Raw genomic sequence first — 27,249 nt, 5'->3', positions numbered from 1 at the left:
CTGAATAGAGATATATTTATATATAACGAAATATCATTTTTATATTTCAAACGTTAAAAAAATTGTAAATAAATGTGTCTTTTAGTGTTTGGACCCCTTAGAACAGACTGTTTGGCTGTTATACAAGTGATTTGTATAAAAAATATATTATTATAAAATACAATGTTATAAAAATATTTTTTTTCCTTTTAGATATTTGATCCTTGAACTCTTCAATATTTAACATTTATCAAAACAAGGACTAAAACGCCTCTATAATTAATTAAAGTTCGTAAAATTAGACTGATTAATTTATTGTTCGTGCTGCAACTAGCTTATTTCTGAAGCCTTGCTTAGCCAAGTAAAAATGAGTACTTACCTTGTAATTTTATCGATTTTTATTCAATATGTGCAATAACTGTATAAGCTAATGAAAAATTATAATTATAAATAATAAAAATATAATTATTAAAAAATATATTAAAATAAAACACCTCGGTAAGTTTACAACAAATACCAAGGTCCTTGCACTATTTCTTGTAAACTTTTTTTATCTTTTAATAAAACAAAAACACATAGTAGGAGTGTCACATGGCGTAAGAATATATCTAATCGTAACAACATACTTTATTATTAACAAGATTTAATTTGATTAATTTTAAATCGTGTTTTTGAAATGTTAAAACGTATAGGTTGAATCGGACTAGTAAAACCCGCTTAACATGGCCCCAAATCAAAAGGCCTTGGCGGGATTTCATTTAATTCTCACATTTATGTGAAAAAAAGTCTAAATTGACTAGGAAATCAAGAAAGCCTGGTGTCCTTGGTATCGCTGGAATCAAATCAGTCTGCAAACATGAAACTGCTCGTGCGGTTGTGCATGCTTTCAGCACTCGCCCAACTCTTCGTTTCTGTTTCGTCTTTTACGACCGATAGTAAGTTTACTTATTGTTTTATCTTTTATTAAGTGTTAAAACTATTAGAAACCCAACTGTAAGTAGGTCTTTGCGAGATCCGAGGAATAGACCAAGGACTTTAGAAGAAAGGATGCAATCCTTCAAAAGCATGTTGAAAAATATCGTTACTGTTTCCGACTGTTAAAACTTATAGAAACAGTTAAACATTATTGTTTCATATGTGAGATTGATTAAGATTTCACTTGCATATATGAGTATATGCAATTTCATAAATAAAAGTATGTGAAAAGATTTGTTTGCTTTTTAATTCAAAAAAGTAATACGCCCTTTGACTTACTTAAGTTAATTTAATAAACTAAATTAGAATGTAAATTATTTATCAAAATATTGATTGTTTCAAAAGTGACAATCTTAGTGCGGCCATGACGGTTCATCGTAGTGGCATCAACTTGTTTTTCTAAGTTCTCCAATACTATCAAAACTTCTGCGTTGTAGCCTCTCGCGTGAGCATAATTAATAATAAAATCTCCGTTGAATACGTTGGTCAATTATACAACGTACAAAGTTTTTTTATTAAAAACTCTGATATCAGACAAATCAACATAATGTAAAATTCGTACGTCTACAACGCAGAAAAAAATAATTGTTTATGTACGACAAAAAATTGAATATACTCTTGTCTAACCAAGCATCGCCGTTTTATACCAATAAAAGATAATAATTATCATTAAATAATTAGAATAGTTGATGATATTTCTTGCGTTCTCACTGATTTAATGAATTCAGGAGTTGTACAGCTGAAAGCAACAGGCGATCTGAAAGAAAAAATCATAGAAGATTCAAAACGTGGCACAAATGGTAATTAACTAAGATAATAGATCATTCAGAAAGTAAATCAATTAAATATTCCAGGAAAGAAATTTGGTGACGATTTTATCAATAAAAATTTGGTGAGTTTATAATTATTATTCAATTAGTCTCTCATTTCGTCTTTCTTATTAAATAAACATTTCAATTTATTTTTGTGTTATATTAATGGTTGTAAAAGAGTGGCTGCAGGCATACTGCAAAAGGCAAAACGTCATGCGTCGAGGTTGGCCAGTGTAGAAGAGAGGAAATCCAATACTACGAGACTAAATATAAATCTAAGAACTGCCTCATGCCCAACGGGTAAGCTAGAATTTCCGGATTTAAAATTTACTGAATAATCATATCCAAATCGTAATCTTAGGTATTTAGGCGAGTGTTGTCCTAAAGGTGGTGTACAAGAAAGTAGGCAAAAGAGAGCAGCAAGCAACGCCGTCGTTAATATTTTAGAAGAGTATAATGAATCTTCGAAAAAAATCGATTTGACGAAACTCGGCGACATCACTAGTAATTATCGTAAAGTTAAACTTACACACCGTAATTTTATTTTAACCTGGGTAATTTCAGATTGCGGACGCAGCAGGAAGGTTATCAATGAAAAGTTCCATGGAAAACAAGAAACGGAGTTTAGTGACTACCCATGGCTTGTTGCTCTCGTGATCAAGAAGATCAAGGCGCATTACTGCGGAGGAGCTTTGATCGACAGAAAGCACGTGCTTACCGCTGCCCATTGCGTCCCAGAGTAACTTCCAATGCTTATAATAAACCTCTCATGTTGTTTTCCTGACTGTTTTCATTTATTTTTCGTTCAGGGGCGTAGTTCCAGAGGGAATCCTGGTTAGAATCGGCGAGTACGACTTCGACAAGAACGAAACGCACTCTTACGACGGTGTAGTCGAAAAGATCAATTACCATGAAGATTATGACCCGGCGACTAAAGAGCACGATATCGCTATCTTAACGTTGAAAGACAATGTGAATTATAACGGATTCGTCAGCCCGGTCTGCCTTCCGCAACCTGATGACAATCATTACAAAGAAAACATTACAGCGATTGTAGCAGGTAATTTTATTTGCCCAACATCATAAATATCGTGATTTTGGTGATATCTGACCGTCCCGATCCATTCCTCGCTGGTTTGATCTGTCATGCCGGTTTTGGGTTGTTGCCATATTTATCTATGTTTTTGTCACATTGTATAAACTAGTAAGTAGACAAGAACAATCAGGACGATAATTGACGACAAAAATACAAGTTCATCTCAGGTATCTCTCAAACAAACAATTTTTGTAGTATGGTATGCCTTCCTCTGTCCTGCCTGCGAAAGGCGTTACGGCAATTCGCCATTACAATTTGTGGGTTTGTTTCATTGTTCAGGCCACAACAATTCCAAAAAGACACGTTTGAAAATATTACGAAGAAAGCAACCATTAAATATAGATAAATGTACAAAAGCATCTGGCAGACAAAACAAACGAGAATCGGTGGACCTGGATGATCAGGAAGGCCAAAATAGAGGAATTCATGCCATATTAGAGATACAAGAGTTTTTTTTTAGCTGAATCTGATGACTTTTGTATGACTCTCCTTGCTTTTGGTCTGTCGGACGGCACACGGCCATCTTCAATTGTGGGTTTATTTCGTTATTTAGACTTGAAGACTTGAGAAAATGACACAATTGTCTATGTGATAATACCGTGACCAAGTGCTAAAGAGAGAAAAGTTGAAAAACGTCCGACAGATAAAAAAGCGAGAATAGGCAAACCAGGATGATCGGAAATGATAAAAATAGATGTTCACCACGTCGTATGAAATGTTGAAAATCGTTTCCAGGTTGGGGTAAGACTATGTACAATGGCAACACAAGTAGCGTCCTACAAGAAGTCCAATTGCCTCTCTGGGACCAGAACACCTGTGTCTACAGCTTCTCTCAGTCTATCTACGAAACGGCACTATGCGCAGCTGGTTACATTGGAGGATTAGACGCATGCCAGGTCGGTCGAAGTTTTATTATAAACAGTAAATTTACGAGGAAAATATAAAACAAAATTATTGCGGTTTCAGGGTGATTCCGGTGGACCGTTGGTGACTCAGAAGGACGACGGACGTTGGGTCACCCTTGGGGTCGTTTCCTGGGGGATCAAGTGTGGCGAGAGAGGGAAACCAGGAGTCTACACTCGAGTGAACGAATATTTAGAATGGATAGCGGAAAATTTATCGTAGTATGGCATTTTCCACCCAGTCAAACATGGACAAAAATAAAAAATATGCTTGATTAAGTTTTGTAGAGCATTAAAAAACAAAATGCATGGTGTTAATGAACACTATCAAAGAATAAATTAAGTATAATGTCCTTACATGAATGATTTATTGTTTAATTTCTTGGTGGAAAAAAGTAGAAAAAAATTAAATTCCTTCTCTAAATATAAAATGTCATTATAAAGCAACAAATATAATATATTGAGAAGACTAAATTTATTTCAAATGGATGTCCCAAGTATGTTTCAATATTTCGTCATATACCAATATTTTTCTAAATATTTATTGAATGGTATTACTTTAGTCCTTTTTATCATTCAGAATTGCGGAGGCTGTTCCTCTTCAAATCCAAGGGATGAATGATAAGAATTGTTAAATTCGACAAAGTTTTGGGTGTAACAATTTACCAACTTGGGCGGAATCGGGTACGGCTCGCATTCCAGACCTAGCCCATTCAGATTGATACCTCTCTGTATTTCTTTATTTCATACAATGAATACTGGAGTAAAAGGCTTTTTTGCCAAAACCGAATATGAAAATACATTTGCCTGATTGAAAACATATTTTGTATATATATTGAATCTTGGAATTTTTTACTCCATCAACTTTTTTATTTAAGGTACATAATTTCTTTCTGTCATTTTTTAGTAATCGATTCATTTATAAAAACTGGGGTACAAAAACTTGTCCAACCATTAATTTTACAATGATTATTATAACAGAGTCATAGTTAAATTTAAGTTTCACCCGCTGGGCTCCTTATTACCAGGTAACCAGAAAAATTTGTGCTAATTAAAGGGTTTAATAATAGTCACATTTAAAATTAGTTTAGAAATATTGGAGAAAACAGTCTACATCGACAGCCAACATTTTACTGGTTGGATTGCTTCTGTGACTAAGATAGGATTGGAGTGTCATCCGCATAGGTTTTGAGTTGTGAGTTTTGATGTGTATTGAGGTATATCAGCAGTGTAGATGACATAGAGAATTGGTCTTAGGTGCCATCGATCCGAAAGGAAGGACTTCAGAATGAAATGTGTGAGGGAGTAATTTGTAAAGAAGACCGGGTGCAACACTGTCGAAAGGTTCCGTGCGTCTCAGAAATACGACTGAGTAATTTTTCTGGAGGCCAGGATATCGTGTTGACTCTGAAGCGCTGCTGACCAGAGAATGAAGGGATCGCAATCCAAATTGATGGTTGAGAATTAAGTTTTCAGAGTCGAATATGGGAATTAGTCTTTTAAGGAGGAGACATTCGAAGATTTTTTATTAAATAGGAAGGAGGCTTATTGGCCTGTAAGAGGTTTTGGTATTGGGGTTATTAAAGATAGTTGGGGAAATAGATTGGATGAAATATTCATTGTATGTTGCAATATTGCTTTTTGTTGGGTAGATTTCGGAAGATTTTAGGGGTAATAAGAACCGGAAACCTGAAAACACGTCTCAAATCTTGAACATTGGATCAAGCGGTGGAAGATGACAATGAACTTACATTTCACCCTTCGGAGAATAACCACTGCTTCCATCTACTGCAATAGTATCCCCTCCCACGAGATAATGTAGTCCGCTATCTTTTGCTATATAATGAGAAAAAACCCACATAAACTTAAAAGACAAAAAATAAACAGACGATTCAAACTTCTTAAAAGATTGCTGGACAAACGATTCTTTTAAACTTCTCAAAAATGAATAGGAATATTGCCAATTTTATAGTATTTACTTTACCTAGAATTTTAATTTTACGTTTATTAAAAATTGCATTAAAATTTATTAGAAATTATATTTTTACCGAAGGAAAATTTAATTAAGGGATTTTGAAAAATGACAAAATAAACGGCTTTAATTCCATAATTTTCTTTATTGGATAAAATAATTTTTTTAAACAATTAATCCCGTGAATAATCTCTTCTGTTAGCTAAACCTGAATACATCTGTTAGACATACTGTTAATAAGGTTGTCACTAATTTTATAAGGAATTTCACTCGTTAGATGTTGCAACGCTGCTCTCAGTTGTTGCAGGTCAACTGGTTGCAGATGGTGATCGAAAAGCCTTCTCTGCAAAGCATCCCACATGTGCCCAATGAGATTGAAGTCATGAGACAATGGGGGAAAGGTCAGATGGGAAATTCCCAGGTTTTCTACACAGTGATGAACAACTCTGCTCTTATGAGGTCTGGCATTGTCATCCAGAAATCGAAAATCCCTGCCCTGGTTTGAGGGATTTATTCCTCGATAATCTCTTGGACATAACGGACTGCGGTGAGGTTGCCTTCAACAATATGGAGTTCAGTTCGTCCTCCAGTGTAAATCCCAGCCCAGACCATTACACCGCCTCCTCCAAACTGCACAGAAGGGGCATGAACTGAAGCATTGTACGCATCCCCTGTATTCGGCAAACTCTTCGATACCTGCTATCACAATACAGAAAGAAACGAGACTCATAAGTAAACCTAACAGTATACCAATTGGTGTTCTCTTCTAGACGCTCGCTGCACCATATTCTCCTGAGTTGCTGGTGGCGCTGTTGCTGCAGGTCGTCTCAAAGCGACATACGATGTGTGGTCAACTTCCTACGAACGATTACGAATCGTTTATGTTTATAAAGGCCTTGCCAAAACATCTTGAGACAATGGGGGAAAGGGCAGATGGGAAATTCCCAGGTTTTCTAAACAGTGATGAACAACTCTGCTCTTATGAGGTCTGGCATTGTTATCCAGAAATCGAAAATCCCTGCCAATGAAATCCCTGGTTTGAGGGATGTATTCCTCAATAATCTGCTGGAAATAACGGACTTGGGTGAGGTTGCCTTCAACAATAAGAGTCCAGTTCGTCCTCCTGTGTAAATCCTAGCTCAGACATTACACCGCCCTGATTATGAATCGTTTGTGTTGATAAAGGCTAAAACATCTTCCATTTCATTTAGGACCTGGCGAGCACTATGGAAAGGGTTCCGTCTTGCAGCAAGGCTAGTATTCCTGTCCTCCCTTAGCGTCGTAATGCGCTGAGATCCACTACCAGGCCTCCTATAGGCTTTTTTCATTATTAATCAAACGGCAGTTCCAAAGTTATCATAATGCAAGACCACGCTATTAGATACGCTAACTGCTTCTGCGATATCCACTTGCAGGTGACCTCGATGACTCGTTTTCACAATAATATTGCGAACTTCTGGTTCAAGATGATGTCTTTCCATGGTTAAATAGAATTAAACTGGATTAAAATGGAGAAAAGGCGAGAAAAGGTGTTGGTTTACAAAATGTGTAATCTTCATGTTTACTATTCTTAAGTAAATCCGTTACTAAAAATTAGGATTTACATTTATTTCTTTTTGGTTTGTGGTTTATTCAACTAACAAGAATATATCGGTTAATTTAATTAAAATTTATAGAATAAGAATAAATTACAAATATCCCTATTCAAATTTGACCAGTTTATATGACTATTTTGAGACTCATATGGACATACTTCATGGAGCTTTGGGATTCAACAAAACGTTCCAACCTCCAACGCATCAAATTCCTACAATTCAACATCCTCTTTTAATTTATTTTAAGAAGTATATAATAATTTGTTTTTGCCCTCATTCAATTACATTCAAAATGATATTGCTCATGAAAAAAAATATCTCAAATTGTATTCCTTAACCGTTTAAAAATTTGAAATTAAATTGAAATTAAAGTTGATATAAGTTTTCATATTGATCCAGACCAAAATACTATCTTTCGTCGTGATAGCTTCGCTTTTGACAATTTTAGCCGTACATTTTTTAAAAATGAATGTGTTTATATTTGTAAGTGGAATACTCGAGCAGCTTTTATATCCTGCTGGAAATGGGTATCTATTTCCATACCTTTTAAGATGATTTGAAGAAAATAAAAATCTTGGGTAATATTGTAGCTTATTACAAAAAGAACGTTTGCATTTTGTCATATATAATGTTTAACCCTAGTTTTGGGTAACATTAAATATAACAAAATGCAAACGTGTCCAATTTGTCCATAAGCTCGATTACAATAGCATTTGCCAACGATTGTAAAATGATGGCCTAAAATCGAAAAGTATTTCGACACAAGATACCAATAATTGTTTATTATAATTAAATTACTATTAAATTTTACAATGGGCTCTTTTGATAATAATCCATCTCCTAAATATAATAGACACTTTCTCTCAGAGAAAGTTCACATTGCATAATAGAAGGAAGATACCTAATTATCTAATTGGTTTTGTTCGAATCATGCCCTTGACCTCTTTTAGTTAGGTTTTTATATATACCGTTTTATATTTATTATACCGTTTATTATATATACCGTTTTATAAATACTGTTTATATTAAATAAAATTGTCCTCCTATTTTTAACATGAGTGGGATAAATTTTTAATTAGGTAAAAATTAAAAGTTATTATGTTAAACTTAAAAGTATAGGTACCGATGTTTAACTTTTTTTGGAGATACTAAGTCGAAAAATAATAGTATGGGTCCGAGCTTGTTGCCCTAGGAATCACAAATTATATATTTCAATACCTACGATAATAATGCAATTATTTTAACGTAGTGAGTACAACGTAACAAAGTAGATTAAGACATTTTTTGCTACAAACAATCTCAATATTTTTGCACCTCAAAACCCTTGAATATAAAAACGTGGGAAATTAAAAAAAATCACCTCAAAATTTCAGCCTTCTAAATGCCTGCCATGTTTTTGGGAAAATTACAAAAAAATGCGATAACTTCTAACGACTTCCCTGATCCACCCGAGACATTACAGGAGTTAAGGACAATATAAACTTCACGAAATGGTTGAAACAAATTACAACTGAAGAAATAAAATAAAACGTTTGATGAGTTTTTTTAATCTTCTTACTTACTCTCACTTTACATTGTTTTTGTTAGTTTGTCAGCTTGTTCGTTGCCTTCAATTCCCTCCTATCCTGATTTCTTTTTACTCCTGGAGCTGGAGCTATGTTAGGCATTCCCGATATAGTTTCGAATTCAAGGTGAATGAAGCCTTGCTGCTTGCCTGTCTCGCTTATTCACTTTGCATTCACAGTCTCTTTTTGAGGACATATTGTATACTGCGTTCCATTGTATGGATCTCAGGCCGGGAAACTGATGTGGGGTTTCACTAATTTTTTCGACGACATATCACCGGCGACGACGTCAATTTTTTATTTCGAACGGGACCTCAATTTTTTTAATGAAATTAGTTTTTTGTCTGTGCCACAACACGAGTACCACAACTTTGGAACACCTCCAAAATTGACTGCAAAACTTTAAACAGCCATCTGTATAAAAAAAAGACACCCTGTATAGCGAGGTAGGCTATTTTTGTATTGATAACCCGTGTTATACTACAAAATCTTTGACCTACAATTTTTATGGCCTTCACCTTTTGGATTAGTTTTGTTTATATTTTCTTGCTTTTTGATATTGCGTTATTCCTAGACACTTCTATCTTGTCTTCTGTCTGTTTTCTGTTTTTCCTTGGAGAAATCTATTGTTAATTTGTTATATACATATTAAATACATATATTATTTTGAAATATATATATTATTTTGTTTTCTTTAAGAGTACTTTTATATTAAACTTTCTATATTGATTTAAACACTTTAACTAGTGCAATAAGAACGAATCTAAATATTTTCGTCAAAGTAAGCTGCCAATTTTTTTGGTAAAAGTAAAAAATTGTTTTCCTACTTTACGGGTGTCTGGGATTTGGGAAATGCGTTATTCAAAGTGTCGCTGTCATGTTTTTAATTTTCACGAACTTGGAAAACAATAATTCTATCTTTGAAAGTAAACACAATTTTATTTTTAATTCAGAAGTGATCTCGAACGTGTACCCACGGCCCGTTTCGTGTCAGCAATTATTAAAAGTGTCACTTACAAGAAAAACGATACTTCGTATCCTCCCCATTCCTTCAACAACAAAAGGAATTCCAAACCCCAAATGTATATAACGAAAATTGGATGATTGAAAATAGTATATTTATTTATATCAAAACTAATAATAAGATATCTAATAAATTATTATATAATAATTATATTAACGTGTAATATAAAAATGTATTTTTTATTTGATAGAAGATTCTATATTTAATTTTTCGTTACATTGTTCATTTATGACACTATTATTTTTAACAGCCATATTAACAACTAGCCTCGATCAAAACGCTGTATCTTGCTTAACCTTTGACATGTGAATTTTTTTGTTAACTATTTCTAATCTACAAAATTTATGAGTTCTCTTCATAAAAAATATTGACGTATCGAATTCAAATCAATTTGTGTTAATAATAATGCTTTCAAACAGAGAATTACTGATTTTACAATTAAATCTGTTTAGTTATACTGTTCTAATCTAAACTCTTTTGGAATGGGTCGCCAAATCGAGAGGAAGAGAGAGAGAGAGAGATGGGAAAAAGAAGAGAGTGAGTGAGTGTGATATAGAAAGAGAGAGAGAGACGGTCGCTGTGTGAAAGAGAGAGAGAATTAGAGAGTGAGAGAAAAAGAATGAAAGAGAGAAACGGAAGAGAAGAGAGAGAGTGAGAAAGATAAAATATAAGGGAGAGAGAGAGAGAGAGAGAGAAATAGAGAATATATGAGAGATACGAAAGAGAAGTAGTGAGAGAGTAGAGGAATAGATAGGAAAAGTGGAAGAGAAAAGAGGATTAGGGAGTTGTAAGAAAGAAAAGAGAAAATGAGTGAGAGATAAGAAAAAGAAGAGAGTGAATGGGAATGTGTGATAGAGAAAAAGAAAGAGAGAGCGAGAGAGAGAGAAAAAAGAGAAAGAGAGAGAGTGAGTGTGTTAAAGAGAGAGAGAGGAGAGAGAGAAATGAGGGAGAGACAAGAGAGAATGAATGAGAGATAGGAACGAGATACATACAAAAAACGAGCTATAAATATCTTGAAAGACAGAGCAAGAACAGGTGAACAGTTGGTGACAGAGAACGGTAAATGACAGATATAGAAAAAGGAAGAGGGTGAGAGACAGAGAGTGTGTATGTGTATGTGTGACATTGTATTTAAATAAATAATTCTGTTTGTATGTTCACGTTGATGTACAAAATATTTGATTGCCAAAACCAATCGGAGTTTGGCAATTGCCATATACAAACCCTCGTTTAACCGTTTGTAAATATATTTGCTAATTGTTGCAGAATTAGTTTATCTACGATCAAATGAGGTATAATAATGGTTTTTACTTTAAAGAAGAAGGCTAGGATAGACTCACAAATGTTCAAAAATGAAACTTTTATCCTTAGAGGTCGTTATAAGGATAAAGGATTTTGATCTGTTTAACATGTATATGTACATAATTCAATGGGCGGAACGATGTGAATTGTCGGAACAGAAAAAAATCCAACAGATAAGTCAAGGACTCGACAATTTTTATTCCCAGAATGGTTGTTTATTGTTTTCTAAATCTCCGGTCATCACGTTTAATCATTTAGGTATGATGTCCATCATCAAAGTGAGTCCTTGAACGTGAAAGACAACGATTTGTTAAGCTCTTGCGGCGCTATCTGGAGAATATAAATTTTCCCAACCGGCAGCCTCATTCTTCGCTTCAGTTCCCATCGTATCGTCCCATCAACCACCGCCATGGGGCAAAAATCACCTCGACTACTTCTTTGTGTTTGTTTAATTTTGTTTGCCGCTAAAATACACCAAGGACTGGCATTAACCATCACTGGCAAGTTTTATTGATATATTATTTTTTAAATTTACTTTCTCATTTAAATAGACAATTTTTTTAAATTAATAGGAAAAGGGATCAAAATAATTATATTTTTCTATTAATTAAATATATTTTACATTATTTTAATTACAATGTAATTAAATTAATATAATGTAGAAATTGAAGATGGAAGTGAAATATACTAGACCACTAGTATGTAAACACGCAATGCATTACGTGCATTGACTAAACAATGCTACATTTTTCATCAAGGATTTATTATAGTATAATACCACGTAATTTTTTATAGCTTTCTATACAACATTTTAAAAAACGATATTTATTATTTTCACTTACGTTCAGGCTGTTTGAAAGTATTTGGATTTGATATTTTTTATTTGCTATATTATTATTAGGTACCCGTCGGAACTGTTCCACAAATAAAGAAAAAACAATATAACATAAATAAACCAACACAAATGTTAAGAACGCCCACGAGCACAGAATCAAAAACTAACCAAAAACTATCAACCAAATAAACACAAAAACAACATTCTCTCACTCATTCTCTCTCTCTCCTTTCACTCACTCCCTCTCTCTCTCTCTCACTCTCACACTCTCTCTCTCACTCTCTCACTCACTCTCTCTCTCTCTTTCTTTCTTTTTCTCTTTCGCTTCTCTCTATTTTATCTGTATAAGTTGAATGCATAATGTAAAATGTAAAACTCACGTTAAGTGGAAGAGAAGAAAGGTCCACGAGACCTAACATTGTATCATTAAATACAACGTTTAATCAATCAATCATACAACCTCACTCACTCACTCACTCACTCACTCACTCTCTCTCTCTCTCTCTCTCTCTCTCTCTCTCTCTCTCTCTTTCCCTTTCTCCCCCACTCACTCCCTCCCTCACCCTCTCACCCTTCCATTTTTCATTTACCTCTCTCATTCCCTAACTTTCTCTTGTTTTTGTTCTTTCTTTCAAGATATCCCACTTTTATCTCACTTTTCACGTGAGTCGCTGTACAATAAACACTGCAAGAAGCGAAAGAAAATCCTACCTACACCCAGAAACAACAGCACTCACACACTAACACATGTTGTTAGTGTTGTACCAATGGAAACACACTCTAACAAACATTACCAATAACGTAATAATAATTAGGATAATATTACAGCCAATATAAAAGTTAATATACTCACCAGTATGCTGACAACATCTGGAACGAACAAACAACAAACACCTAAACAAACAGTCAAATGAGATTTAACCTATTTTTTAAAAGGAATTGTAAGCAACTTAGGTGAAATTATTAAGATAATAATATTACCAATATTAAATTACAGTTTTAGAGTTTGTTGGACGTTCCAAGAGAGTTGAATAACTATTGTATTGTATCCTGTACACAGTAAACGTTCATAGGCGCTTGGCGAGCTTTCTTTACGATTATTAATTAATGTTTAAACAATAATGTTCGACTGCGCGCATAGGGAAAGCCGGATGAGCTTTCATAACCACATCCTATGTGTTTGAATTGAATTTGGTGGCATTGATCCTTGAATCCTTGAACTGTTCAATCCTTGAAACTTTTAATTCATTTTATAAGGACGAAACGGAATTTCAATATTGCTACCTTCGCCCTGAACGGCTTTTTCATCTGATCCTGCATTATAAAATCATTTAAATTCAACGACCTGTGGGTCAATGGAAAAAGTTAAAAATACATTACAAGTATCGTTCGATCGATAGCCAAGAAACTTTTGGGAGGACGGCATAACGAAATTGTCTGAAATATGGCTGAAACTTGCTACAGTCGCATACTTGGCCATTAAAAAATCATAGTTTGATGACAAAAATGTTCACCTGTTTTGGAACATATTTTTCGCAAACCTCATTTGCCAGACATAGATCAACAAAATATCGTCCGTTTCGGGCAATTAAGAGTTGTAGAAGCATAAAATTTGATCAACGCAAAAAGTAAAAACCTGAATTTTTGATATTACTAGTCGAAATGTAAAGAGGATGTTAGATCAAGGAAGTCTTACAAGCTTAAAGTAAACAGCAAAATTCTTAAAATCAAACGATATATTATAATAATCATTAATATAATCTTTAATTAATTAAGATTGTATGAGTGAAACATTGCTTTTCTATATCATCATTTTACTACTATTTCAAAACCTAACAACTTTGTAACTTTGTACCCTGCTAGAGAAATAAAAGTGGAAAATCATTTTATCCGCAAATTAATTGTTTATTTCCCTCGTGAAGAAAGTTTATTTAGCAAAAGGGTCGAATAGATTTGTAAAAAGGTGAATTTAATTAGCAAAAGGGTGAAGTTGATTTTCAAAAATGTGAATTTATTTAGCAAAAGGGTGAAGTTGATTTGCAAAAGGGTGAATTTAATTAGCAAAAGGGTGAATTTAATTAGCAAAAGGGTGAACTTGATTTGCAAAAGGGTGAATTTAATTAGCAAAAGGGTGAATTTAATTAGGAAAAGGGTGAAGTTGATTTTCAAAAATGTGAATTTATTTAGCAAAAGGGTGAAGTTGATTTGCAAAAAGGTGAATTTAATTAGCAAAAGGGTGAACTTGATTTGCAAAAATGTGAATTTAATTAGCAAAAGGGTGAATTTAATTAGGAAAAGGGTGAAGTTGATTTGCAAAATTTGGTGAATTTCATTTGCAAAACTGAATTTATTTAGTAAAAGGATGTAAAATGTTTTTCCAGCCTGGCTGTTGTGTAATACTGTCCTCCAAAGTCCAGATTTGCGCTGATAGTTGGACGGTAAAAGAAAAGACTGATGGTCTCGCTGGTCAAGTGAGAAATGCATTGTAGAGTATTGAGTTTGCGATTTTTCCAACATGGCCATTCCAATTAAGTTTTTTTATACAAAATTTGTCAAAAAATATAACTTTCTGTACAACTGGTATAACAAAACAACAAGCTCAAAAAGATCGGCAGTCGTTTCCTAGAAAACGCACAGATTTATTTGCTAAGTGAAGGTTAATTTAATTCGCAAAATGGTGAACTTGCTTTGAAAAAGAAAATTACATTCTCGAAAGGGTGAATTGAATTTGTAAAAAAGTGAAATTTATTTTCAAAACGGTGAATTTAATTTTATTAGGCAGCTCTATGTTGATACTGCGGTGTTAGCCCTGAAAAGGACGCTAAGGCTTTAGCAAGAAGGTCCCAATCTCTTCGCCCTTCCGGGAGCCTGTTACCGTGAGTTCGACGGCACAAGACTCTTTCAGGCTAGCGAGAAAGGGCGCTTCATAGGGAATGGGGCCCTTGAGGAGCTGGTTAACAGGGATTTGGTCCTGTAAAGGGCCGATGAGTGATGTGAATTCTATTATATATGAACACATATTCCCATGTTTACAGCGTTTTTACAATATAATTATGAACACACCTTAACTCTAATTAACAAGTAGAAAGAGAGATTTAACAATTATGTCTTGAATTGTGCTGTAGCTTGGTGGTTTTCCTCTGGGTATCGGTTTTGTTGAAAAACTGGTGAACAGGGTGTCCTTTTTAGATGGTCCGGCTGAATTTTTCTTGAACTAATGACGCTTTCAAAAAAACAAAAAATACGTGTTTAATATTTTTTAGTATAGTTCCAAATTTTTATCATTTTTTGGAGAAAAAAATTAGGCCCAGTTCAACTTCAAAATTTCGTATACGCCCCTATACCTTCTGGCACATCATTTTAAAGGGATTTTTTCGCTGAAAACAATGGTGAAATCGGATTTTAAATTGGTCAAAAAATGACATAGTCATGGCAAAAAGTTTGAAAAAACGCATTTTCTTTGTTTCGTCGTTAATTCCAATAATTTGCTTATTCACTAAAGTTTTTTTTTTATTACATTTATTTGGTATTTACAACTACAAGTGATGTATTAAGTAAATATGTTTATATATGTTGAATTATCATTTGAGGCCTCTTGTAGGAGAAGTTGCCCAGTGGTAACACTTCTTCTCACTGATATCTTGTATAGTCTTCACACAATGAGAAGGTCTCGGGGCCACTTTCGCTTCAATCGTCTTGGAGGATTTTCAGGTAGGGTTGGAAGTGATAAATTTCGTACGAATAGATTGTGTGTGTTCAGTGATTGATGAATTTTTTTATATTTTGGTCTAATTTTTATATCGGGTTTTGATGAGTTCATGTACAAACGGGATGTGTAGGTCTTTATGGATAGTGTAATTTGAAACGTAAACAGGAGCATTTATAATTTGACGGAGAATTTTAGATTGGATTGATTGGAGACGCTGGGAATTGGAATCCTTGGTTGAGCCCCACACTTTACAATCGTACGCCCAGAGAGGTCTAATCATTGTCTTGTAAATTAAAAGTTTATTTTCAAGGTCTAATTTTGATCGTGAGTCGAGTAGTCTTTTTAACAATTTATAACGTCGGTTTGTTTGCTGTCTTTTCAGTCTTGTTTGGGGATTCCAAGTCAGTCGTTTATCCATGAAAAGTCCAAGATAACGCACAAGGTCAGTGGTAGGCAATGGCATTCCATTTATACTCACCGCAGGACAGACATTTTTACGTAAGGTAAAATTGATTTGTGTGCTTTTTGTTAGGTTTACCTTTATTCTCCACTTTGAGAACCATATTGTTAATTCATTCAGGTGTTGTTGTAAGTGTTGAGTGTTAATTGAGGGGTCCGAATTGCGTGTAAGAATCGCTGTATCATCAGCGAATGTGTGTGTCGAAATGTTAACGTGTGTAGGAATATCTGCAGTGTATATGGAAAATAGAAAAGGGCTAAGTATTCTTCCCTGAGGAACACCCGCACTCATGCGTATATAAGGTGAGAATTCAGTTCCCTGACGGACTCGACAAAATCGATCCGTCAGATAAGATCTCAGTATAAGATAGTACGTATGAGGGAGGATGTTCCTCAGTTTCCAAAGCAAGCCCGAGTGCCAGACTCGATCGAAGGCCTGTTCTAAATCAAGAAAGACATCCTTCGAGGGAAGAGGCTATATTGTCAGCAACACGATGTAATTGTTGAGTTGTCGAGTGAAATGTGCGGAACCCAAACTGATGATCTGGAATAATATTAGAATTTTCAATTATTGGCAGTAATCGTCGGAGAAGTAGTTTTTCTAGTATTTTGGCAAGGATAGAAAGGAGACTAATGGGTCGATAGGAATTTGGAAGATCAGAAGTTTATTTGGCTTATGAATCATTTTAATTATAAAGAACTTCCATTGCAATGGAAAATATGTGGTCCTGAGTACAGCGTTGTATAGGTATGTTAAGTATAGTAAGCTTCTGTGGGGCAAATTTTTGAATATTTGTTTTGTAATTAGATCATAACCTGAGCTTTTCGTAAAGGTAGTTGTTTAATAGTGCGTCGTATGTCTGATGGAGTAAATGCTTTAGGAGGATAAGAGAGTTGCAAGGGGACATTCAATGTTAAGCTGATGGTCATGATCAAGTATGTCATGGTGTGCAGTAAAAATTGTGGAAATATACTCTGAAAACAATTTAGCAATACTTTTTCAAAGGATAGTTCCTACTCACAGTAAGTTGTTTTGCAAAGATCCGGATTGTGGAAGTCCTTCAACCTGATGATGAGCTAAAAGGCTCGAAATCCGGATCGTTGCAAAACAACTTACTGTGAGTAGGAACTATCCTTTTAAAAAGTATTGAACACCACACTCACTCCATCATTTATCATTTCTAACAATTTAGCAATTTCGGAATTGGATTTTGCCCAAGCGTTGTTACTACGTGTAGGAGGCGTGTGGTCCTTATATCGCAGGATCTTACGGGTACCACAAAGACTTGTCTGTTTTGGAAAGCGAAGTAGTATATTGTTTGTACATTTCAGCCTTATGTTTGGCCAGTTCTTGTTTCATCTTTCTCGCGAGTTGGTTCATCCGTCGATGATCACTCGGATATCTGTTACGCTGCCAGATTGCCCTGGCCCTTCGCTTTTCAGTTAGTAGTAGCCGAATGTGTGGAGGTAATAATAACTGTTGATTATTTCTAGGTGGTGGTATGGAGGTTGACACCCATGCTGCATGCTGTATTAATTTTGTAAAATCGTCTATAGCTTTGTCAATTTCTTCTGCAGTTTTTAGAGATGTGTGTAGGTTAACATTTTTGTTTATTATTGATTGGAAATTTTTCCAATCTGTAGGTCCAGTTATTAGGCAAGGATGTTTTGGTACAATGGAAGGGGCAGAATTTAGAATTAATTGAACTGGGCTATGATCAGAAGAAAAATCAAATAAATTTGAAATATCCAGATGGGTTGAAGAGATTCCGGATGTTATAAAATAATCTAATATATCAGGAAGTTTACGGGTAGACGTTGGCATTGTTTGTCAAACTCAAAAAAAAACACGAACCGAAGAGCACATTTTTCCGATCAACATTAGTTTATCTATCTATCCGAGTTACCTATTTGGTTTTGCGAAGACTGAGTATCGGTGACATGAACAAAACCCGGAAAAAGAAATGTCTTAAAAGAAGCATAGCTGATATGTACGACTACTTTATTGACAGTGGTGCGTAGGGCAGTCGAGTTGCACTCCGAGAAATTGTCTGATCGCCCCAGAGTAAACCACAAAAAGTTTATTCGTGTTAGTAACAATATGAGGAGTTACGGATCAGTTGCTGTTCCATCACCAAGAAACCAGCAGCGTAATTTCGACGAGGGGCTGAATCTTTTACTGCATGTTCGCGAAAATCCCAGTCCCTCTATCCAAAATTTGAAAGGGTTTTAGGTTTTTCAAAAAATGAACTTAGAGATGTACTCCGAACTTTCAATTTTAAGCCGTATCGCTCTCATCTTGCCCAGGTACTTCGGGACTCGGATTATGACAGGCGTCTAACGTTCCTTGCACAACTGTCGATCGGGGAGAATGAAGAAAACGTTCTTCTATACATCCTATGGACTGATGATATCCAAGTTCACCTCTAATGGCATACTCAACAGTTGGAATTTTTGAACCTGGGCAAAGAAAAAATCCGCGAATTTCGTATTCTTATCATCATCAGGGGGCTGTATCAACGTTTGATGTGTACCTCTCGGAAATAAATTAATTGGGCCTTATTTCTTCGAAAATAATTTAAATAGTGCTCAGTTCCTCAAATTCTTGTGAGAGGTTTTACCAACACTATTAGGTGATGTTCCTCTGCAACAACGAGAAAGGATAATTCTCCAGCTTGATGCCTGCACATAATTCTTCGCAGGTGAAATGTTATTTGTACCGTCACTTACGGGATAGGTGGATAGGACCTCATGGCCCAGATCAGTTGGCCTCCTCGGTCACCGGATTTAACTCCACTTGACTATTTTCTGTGGGGCCATTTAAAAAACAGTGTCTACGCCTGCCAATAACCCTGCAACCTTAGCTGTAGAACTGCGGCAAAGGATAGAAAATGCTTGGCAATCCATCTCCCCGACTCTCCATCTCCACCAACCACCGGTGAAGAGTGGTTAAAAAGAGCAAACCTTTGCATCTTTACTCAAGGAAGGCAGTTCAAACATGAAATGTGATTAATAAATAGCAAACCTAATGACTGGGTTTTTTTTTTTTTTTTTTAACTTTTTGCCATAACTTTATCATTTTTTGACCAATTTAAAATCCGATTTCACCATTGTTTTCAGCGTAAAAATCCTTTAAAATGTGTCAGGATGTATAGGGTCGTGTTTGAAATTTTGAAGTTGAACTGGGCCGGAGGTATCCTGTATAATTTTTCTCCAACAAAAGGTAAAAATTTGAAATAGACTAAAAATATTAAACCCTTTTTTTTGCTTTTATAGCGTCATTGGTTAAAGAGAAATTCAGCCGGGCCATCTAAAAGAGCCTGTAGAGTCACCACAAATTTGAAAAGTCTGTATAATACGAGAAATTAAATTAAATTGCGTACTTATTTCAATTCCACCCATCCTTGTTAGTCCTCTCGTATAAGCGAATGTGAGCGAAGAGGAAATTAAATAAATCCTCTTTTATGGTTGAAAATTCGACTTGGAACAGAGATTACTATCCGCATAATTGGCTCGGCCTTGGTTCGAGAATAACGATCTTTTACTACATTTCGAACTTAATAGCCTCAATTACGTTTCCAAATAATTACCGACCGGAATAAGCTCTAAGCAAAGCAAGAAATAAACCCGAGCTGCTAACCTTTGGTTTCATTTGGCGTGATATGTCGCAACACGGGGTGCTGAAAGAGAAAAGAAGTTATTCCCAAGGATGTCGATCCTGAAAAAGGAGCCACTTCCTACCTCGCCGTCTTTAGCCTCAACCTAGGCATTGTTCCGTTTAATTTCTCAACTGTTCAAGCACAATGAACAAATTCCCCTCGTTGAATATTTAAACAACCTTCCTTCATGCCATTGCCAATTATATTTCCAATTACCAAGTGCCGAATCAAAAGCCTTTTCATTTAATAAAATAAAATATCTTTTTGATTCAGAAGAGAACACGGTTTTGATTTTTATTTACATTAATTACATTAGTAAATGTCTCTTTTCACACTAATTGATATGACGCCTTAACTTAAAATTATATATTTATTATGGAGAACACATTAAACCGGGATCCTCACTGATAAAGCCAAAATGTGAGAAAATATGGCCTGTAAAATGTCGATCAGTTCAATATGAATTCATCCACTCACAAACCAACAAGATCACCATCATTTTTATGGGTCATTATTATCTATTTTCAGGCAGCACTAATATTTAATCAGGTGCTAATGGTGTTATAATATTAAAACGCATATCTGTATATGTCGAGAAATCTCACCTATTGATTGATTTATATAGATTCGATTATGCACATGTATACACCATGTGTGCATACCATACGTACGTCGTCTCATGAGTAAGATCTTAAGAAGGCTTTAGAAGGAAAATTTTAGTTAATTGGAGTGGTCTGCTGGTATATGGTCTCCTTAAGGTAAGGCGGTGGATGGGCAAAAAAAAGACTTCTAGCAGCAAGTAGTGAGAATCAGCCATTCGAGTGTTTTGGTGTCTGGGGTGACCTCTATGTTATCTGTACCACTGTTCAAGTTTAGCTATCGACTACAAGGTCATATCAGCCCCTAACGCATATATTTATAACTAAATACAGTCATTCTTAAATATATTATGTCTCATTTGCATATCATTCCCTCAAGTATGGTGTTGCCATATTTAATATTCCTCCATCCCCCTTTATACGTACAAACATACACTCAATAGTCTAAATGAAGGTCAATGGGGTAATTGATATTCTGTTGACATTCATGCATATAAATACATTCTCCCAAAAGAGTTAATGCTAAGTTACTGCTGTACCACCAATCTTGTTATATTTTATACAATAATATGGTTAATATAGAGATAGTAGATTGCAATAAAATTAATGTATTAGAGGTTAATATTCACTCTGCAATTAAGATTGCATAAAGTGTTTTCATTTGTGATTACTCTTCTTTCTACTACAAAATTCATATACAGTAGTAGAAAAAATAACGAAAAATTATCTGCCCCAAAATAATACTTAAAATAATAATTTCTTGAAGAAAATGTCCAAAAAGATTGAACTTGTGAAATAAATTTGCTAAGGTGAAATGTATACTTATTGTTTCTTTTCAGAAGATGGAGTGAAACAATACCAAGCGAGGAATCCTGTTTATAGCAAATTATCACCGAAATTGATTAATTTGGCACCTCAAGACACTAAATATTGGGAAATTGCTGCAAAAGAAGGTAAGTTTTGTTTGTTAATTTATTATTAGCTTTGTACAATTTTTATGGCAAATAGCCTTCTAACTGCATAACATTTTGGGTACGTGAGTGTTAAAAATTTATACTTAAAACTGTCAGTTCATTATGATGGGGAGCTGACCATAAGAGACATGCATCTAAGAGTTTAGTATGATTAGCTTACAGCTCCACCAGAGGAAAGAAAATAAATTAACTCAATATCATCCAAACACTTACTCCCAATAGCAACTGGAGCCTTCTGGTCAAGGCCTTGACTTCTGGTCAAGTCCCATCTGCAGAAAGCTTCCCTTAAATTATAGTCACAAACTATTGAACTAGCAATTTATTTTAATTGTCTATTCTTCCTTATATATGTTTAGCTACTTACTTCCTAATATAATCTACTAGATAATTTACCAAAATACAGCTTTCTACTCCTCTTGTGCATAAAGAAGCTATTCTGATTGAGTCCACTATAGCGTCCACCAAAACCAAATATTATTCTTTCACTTGCTAGTCACAGTAACCCACAACGCTTGAATATATATATATATATATAGACTGGCGTTTTTGAAGATTTTTCAAGGGTCATTTAATGGTCCATGAACCCCCTCCCCAGATGCACATTCTATGTGTCACCAGTGTGTTTCTTGTCTAACACTTCAACCTATAAAAACCAAATGTTTAAAATATTGTAGACCAAGGGATAGGCCAGCAATATCCCTGTGAAGTGGGACCCTCAGGCATGAAGGGTGTGAATGGTCGCTCACACATGCACATCCTATCGAAGCCTGTGAAAGTCTTAAGAAATGTCCACAACAACTGCTTCATGTCCCAACCCACTGAGTGTTTTTGCCCCTGCTCATAAAACTCCAGTAAAAACAGTTTTTGGTTAAAAATATTCCCCTTGTTGGTTTTGCCTCTCCCCCTATTACAAAAAATAAATACATTTGTATCCGAGTTCTAGGCTATTAAATATAATTTCATTTGTTATTTAATATTTATAATTTTTATGCTTCATATTTTTTATTATATATAGATTATGAAGAAAGTGTGCACAAGGGTCCCTTAGATGATCTTTTGACTGTGAGAGAAGACAAGGCGCACAGTGTTGAACACAAACCAGGTATATTAATAGTAATATAATTCCTTTCAAAGAAATATATATTTTTTACGATAATTATATTTGTACAATATAAACTCACTAAAATTGCTTGTTTATTTCTTGTATTTAATATAATTAAATATTTCTGTTTTATTTAAGAGTTTCAAGATTTGCTGTTGCCATCAAATGTGAGTGTACAGCCCAACCGGTTTTTCTTTTATAATAATTATTATTATTACAATGTTTTCTAGAGCAAATTTTCCTAAAACACAAAAACAGACCACAAAAAGAAACAATTTCAGGTTTTAAAATACCTACTTAAATAGAAACAAACAATCCAGCTTTACTAAAGTAAATCTAAAACATTTAATTATATTATTAAGGGCCTGGCAAAAAAATGCAACATGACCTCCAATGAGAAAATATCTTGCGTTGGAATTAAGGAGTGTAAAACGGGTCAAATTAATCAGAACAAGAAGAACGGTACATACTGTCAAAGATCAAACGGGTGAGAAAACATCAAAATTTTCTTATAATTGTAGATAGAATGTTTTTTCGTATTGTTTTTGTTACCTTTTTAAGGGAAATTGGTGTATGCTGCCCAGAAATTGGTCGCACTAGGCCAAAAAGGCAAACATCCAATTCCATCAACATAGTTGAAGAAACTAAAGAAGCATCAAGGAATTTAGATTTATCAAAACTAGGTGATACCTCAAGTAAGTAATTTGTGTAATGTATAACAATTGTGTTTATACATGCATTTTTTGTACATGAACCCTTACGTGAGCTGTGATGTGTTGAAGATTTGTTCATAGCATGATCATTCTAAATCAATCTAATCTGTCTAATTATAGTATTGGGTTGTCCGGAAAATAATGCAGGATTTTAAGTTTTCATTAAAAAAAATCTATATAAAATATTCTGTTTACGTTTACAGGATTACTCATTTGTATGAATGTCAACACTTATTAATCCTCTTCCAAATGATATTGTTTGTTTACCTCTGTAGCATTCCGCTACTTGGAAATAATTCAGTCATCCTTATAATGTCAAAGCGAGAATTTCGTACGATTTTCTTTTACGAGTTTAAACTCGGCCGAAGCGGAGCCCAAACGGCTAGAAACATTAACCAAGTCTGGGGCGAGGGTTGTGTTAATGAGTGCACTGTGCAAAGGTGGTTTAAAAAATTTCGGGAGGGAGATTTCAGCCTTGAAGATGAAGAAGGTCGTGGAAGGCCTTCCTCTCTTAATGATGATGTTCTGCGATCAGTGGTGGAAGAAAACCCCAAAACAACTGTTCGAGAACTTGCAGGGCAACTCAAAGTCAGTAAAACGTCCGTCGCTGACCACCTCAAGGCGATTTCCACACTCATTAAACGATCGCCAAAAAAATCAGCGCTTTGATGTTTGTGCATCACTTCTTTGTCGAAACAAAAATGACCCATTTCTGGCCAGAATTGTTACATGTGACGAAAAGTGGATTCTCTACGATAACACTAGACGTTCTGGACAGTGGCTCGACAAAGGAGAAGCTCCAATACATTTTCCAAAGCCCCCAACTCATCAAAAAAAGGTAATGGTTACGGTATGGTGGGCTTCATTTGGTTTAATACACTACAGCTTCTTAAATCCTGGCGAAACCATCAATGCTGAATCATACTGTAACCAAATTAATACCATGCATCAGAAATTGGCAGTAATGAAGCCCTCTTTGGTCAATCGGAAAGGGCCCATTTTGTTGCATGACAACGCTCGACCACATGTGTCACGTGTAACGTCACAAAAATTATTGGAGCTTGGCTATGAAACTTTGCCTCACCCACCCTACTCTCCGGACCTCTCGCCTACTGACTACCATTTTTTTAGACACCTGGACCACTACTTAGAACACATAATATTCAAAAATCAAACGGAACTGGAAAATGCATTTATTGACTTTATCAATTCTAAAAATTCTGAATTCTACTCAGACGGAATTAATAAGTTACCAACACGTTGGGAGAAATGTATTGAGAGTATGGGAAATTATTTTGATTAAAGAACATTGCTTTAAAGTAACTAGTTTCTTTTTTTTTGTTTAATACCAAAATCCTGCATTATTTTCCGGACAACCCAATACATAATACCATGAGAATGGGCATCAGTGAAAAGACATTTTTAACAACCTCTATAGCTACAATAAACAGAAATAAGTCATTTATATACATACTATAAGGTACCTGGACACGTAGGTCTGGAGGGTACAAAAAGATGGATGAGTGGCTAAGGCCGGGATGACCTAACCTCTGGATAACTACCACAATCCAGCCTCCTGCCAAAAAATGAAATAAAATACATGATTAAAAGAAAATGTCAGTGGGCCGGATCAATAGAGAAGCTCTCGCATATCAAGAGCACTGTCGATAGATGGCTCTCAGAGGAGCTGACTCATAGAAGAAGGGTAATCTTCTCCCAATTAAGTACAGACCATTCAAGGTTGACACTAGAACACTTACTTTTGAAGTAGAAACTCTTACCTTTACATAGAACGGTGCCTGATGTGTCCCACCTAAGTGAAGGGTGCAATCCCTTGTCCCATATAGAGAGCATGTAGGTATGCCACCAATATGAAAATTGCGCTTGATCCCAGCACAGGAGTATCTGGGTCCCCTCTTCCAATTCTTGGAGAAAACGGTGATTTTGTTGTATATAGTAATGATAGTTTTGTCTCCCTAGAGGGTGTTGATAGTGAATGTATTTATTGGCGTGAATGTACAGTGTGAGATTAAGTATCCCATCGACCCTCAATTAGGTTAGTTATATAATAGATGTAAAGGGAACATATATCGTCCCTAACTGAGTGAATGGTATGTAAATAAGTAAAAATTCATTTAAGAGTGAGTGAGAGGGCGAATGAATTTGGATCTGAGTACTGATTACATTGGGGGCTGAAATGACCTAGCTGTTGAAAACCTCTGGAGGCCAACCTCAGACAAATAAGGCTGTCATCTGGCCCTAGTCTACCAACACCTAGGGTGATTCTCAAGGCCTGCCGGTAATGTATCGTAAATTGCAAAAGCCAGTGGACTGCGAGAAGTGATAGGCTCAACTCGGTATACACGTGTGTGTATACATGTATGTGTGTAGATTTCAGCTTATATAAATCAGTAATCATTAATACACATATATAAGTAATCTGGTGGTTTCCGATTTTCCTAGTCTTTATATACGAAAATTCGTTTACATGAAGATGAAGAAATGCCAAAATGCGTCTTATATACCTTACTTTACCTACCTAAGTTCCACTCTTAAGGTGATATTTTGGCAGACCAAGATGATCAGAGAGAACCAAACTGTTTTGGCAACCTCCAGATATCAGAACATAACAGAATTTGTTTAATAGAAGATACAATAATTATAAATTTAACTTAATTATAATTAATTTTTTCCAATAATTATCCTATTTCAACTTTCAAATATACTATTTACCAAATAATTTTTTTTAATCCACCAATCCTTGCTAATAACCAATTATCTTTTTTTATGCACCTTTTGTTAATAAAATAATAACAGTGACAATTATTAACTAAATTGGTCATCTGCCTATTTCATTAGATTTATTAATTTATCAGATTATCATAATCTGAGACAATTTAGCTTCACATAGCAGACCTCACATTCCAAAAGTTACTGTTTATTTAACAAGTTTAAGAACTCATTTTCCCCCTTCAGATTGTGGGTTCAGCAGCAAATCGCTACCAAAAGAAATGAAAAAACACCTTGCAAACATACGAGACTATCCCTGGATTATAGCAGTGATGACCCATGATCTATATCATTACTGTGGTGGAGTTCTTATAAGTCAAAGGCATATCATAACTGCAGCCCACTGCGTGCCCAAGTACTGAAATATCACCTAAAATTCAGCCTTTGAAACAAATTTTGGATTTATAATTTTTGTTTTTGCCAGTGTACGACCTGAAAAGATACTCATCCGCCTTGGAGAATATGACTTCAACAGAGTGAATGACAGCAAAACAGTCGATGTTTCAGTAGAATCAATACAAAGCCATGAAGAATTTGATGGGTCAACGTATGAAAATGACATTGCGCTTATTACACTAAAAGAAAAAGCCAGTTATGACGAATATGTCCACCCGATTTGTTTACCAATGCCTAATGATACTAACTACAAAGTAAACCAAACCACTATAGTTGCAGGTATTTCAGTATATTTTAATTATAAATAAGTATAAAATATTAACGGATTATTAATTTTTAAAGGATGGGGTTCTACTGAATATGGTGGAATTATGAATGATCTTCTTATGGCGGTAGCAGTGCCAATTTGGGACCAGGAACAGTGCTCCTCGAGTTTTTCTCAAACAGTCTTTGATACTATGATGTGTGTGGGCGGTTATGAAGGAGGCAAGGACTCATGTCAGGTATGTTTTGTACTTTATAAGTAAGAAATAGTAAAAAGAGTAACATATATGTAATTCCAGGGTGATTCTGGTGGACCTCTAATCACCCAAAGAGAGGATGGGCGATGGGTATCCTTGGGTGTTGTGTCATGGGGCATCGGGTGTGGTACGAAGGGAAAACCTGGCGTATATACCAGAGTTAACCAATATCTTGATTGGATTGCATCCCATCTAAATTAACTCTGTTCTTATAATTATTATACTATTTAATTATATATCTCTTAAATTATTAAAATCCCTATACTACCT

The 27,249-nt window shown here is 35.0% G+C and overlaps 2 protein-coding genes across 3 annotated transcripts; both read left to right on the top strand.

Annotated features, from left to right (window-relative positions):
* Positions 1-807: 807 nt before the first annotated feature.
* LOC106666157 (proclotting enzyme-like) lies at positions 808-4,231 on the top strand. The gene is made up of 9 exons (XM_014393117.2): positions 808-914; positions 1,683-1,754; positions 1,809-1,846; positions 1,945-2,066; positions 2,128-2,270; positions 2,331-2,505; positions 2,576-2,826; positions 3,598-3,758; positions 3,829-4,231. Exons 1-9 carry the CDS (start codon positions 836-838, stop codon positions 3,985-3,987), a joined length of 1,200 nt encoding a protein of 399 aa, XP_014248603.1. The 5' UTR covers positions 808-835; the 3' UTR covers positions 3,988-4,231.
* A 7,349-nt stretch (positions 4,232-11,580) lies between these two features.
* On the top strand, positions 11,581-27,215 carry LOC106666156 (chymotrypsin-like protease CTRL-1). 2 transcript variants are annotated; one of them, XM_014393116.1, is made up of 10 exons: positions 11,581-11,722; positions 21,323-21,436; positions 22,473-22,559; positions 22,698-22,726; positions 22,922-23,046; positions 23,121-23,254; positions 26,249-26,417; positions 26,487-26,737; positions 26,801-26,961; positions 27,022-27,215. In XM_014393116.1, the coding sequence occupies exons 1-10, from the start codon at positions 11,632-11,634 to the stop codon at positions 27,178-27,180; spliced, it is 1,320 nt and encodes a 439-aa protein (XP_014248602.1). In that variant the 5' UTR covers positions 11,581-11,631; the 3' UTR covers positions 27,181-27,215. The 2 variants fall into 2 exon arrangements, with proteins under 2 accessions (XP_014248602.1, XP_024085402.1); XM_024229634.1 differs by having other exon boundaries at positions 11,586-11,722; positions 21,326-21,436.
* The last annotated feature ends 34 nt before the right edge of the window (positions 27,216-27,249 follow it).

The sequence above is a fragment of the Cimex lectularius genome, unplaced genomic scaffold (genome assembly GCF_000648675.2).
Source record: "Cimex lectularius strain Harlan isolate CLEC.00 unplaced genomic scaffold, Clec_2.1 scaffold5, whole genome shotgun sequence".
Taxonomy (NCBI): domain Eukaryota; kingdom Metazoa; phylum Arthropoda; class Insecta; order Hemiptera; family Cimicidae; genus Cimex; species Cimex lectularius.
This window is presented reverse-complemented; position numbering and strand designations above follow the sequence as displayed.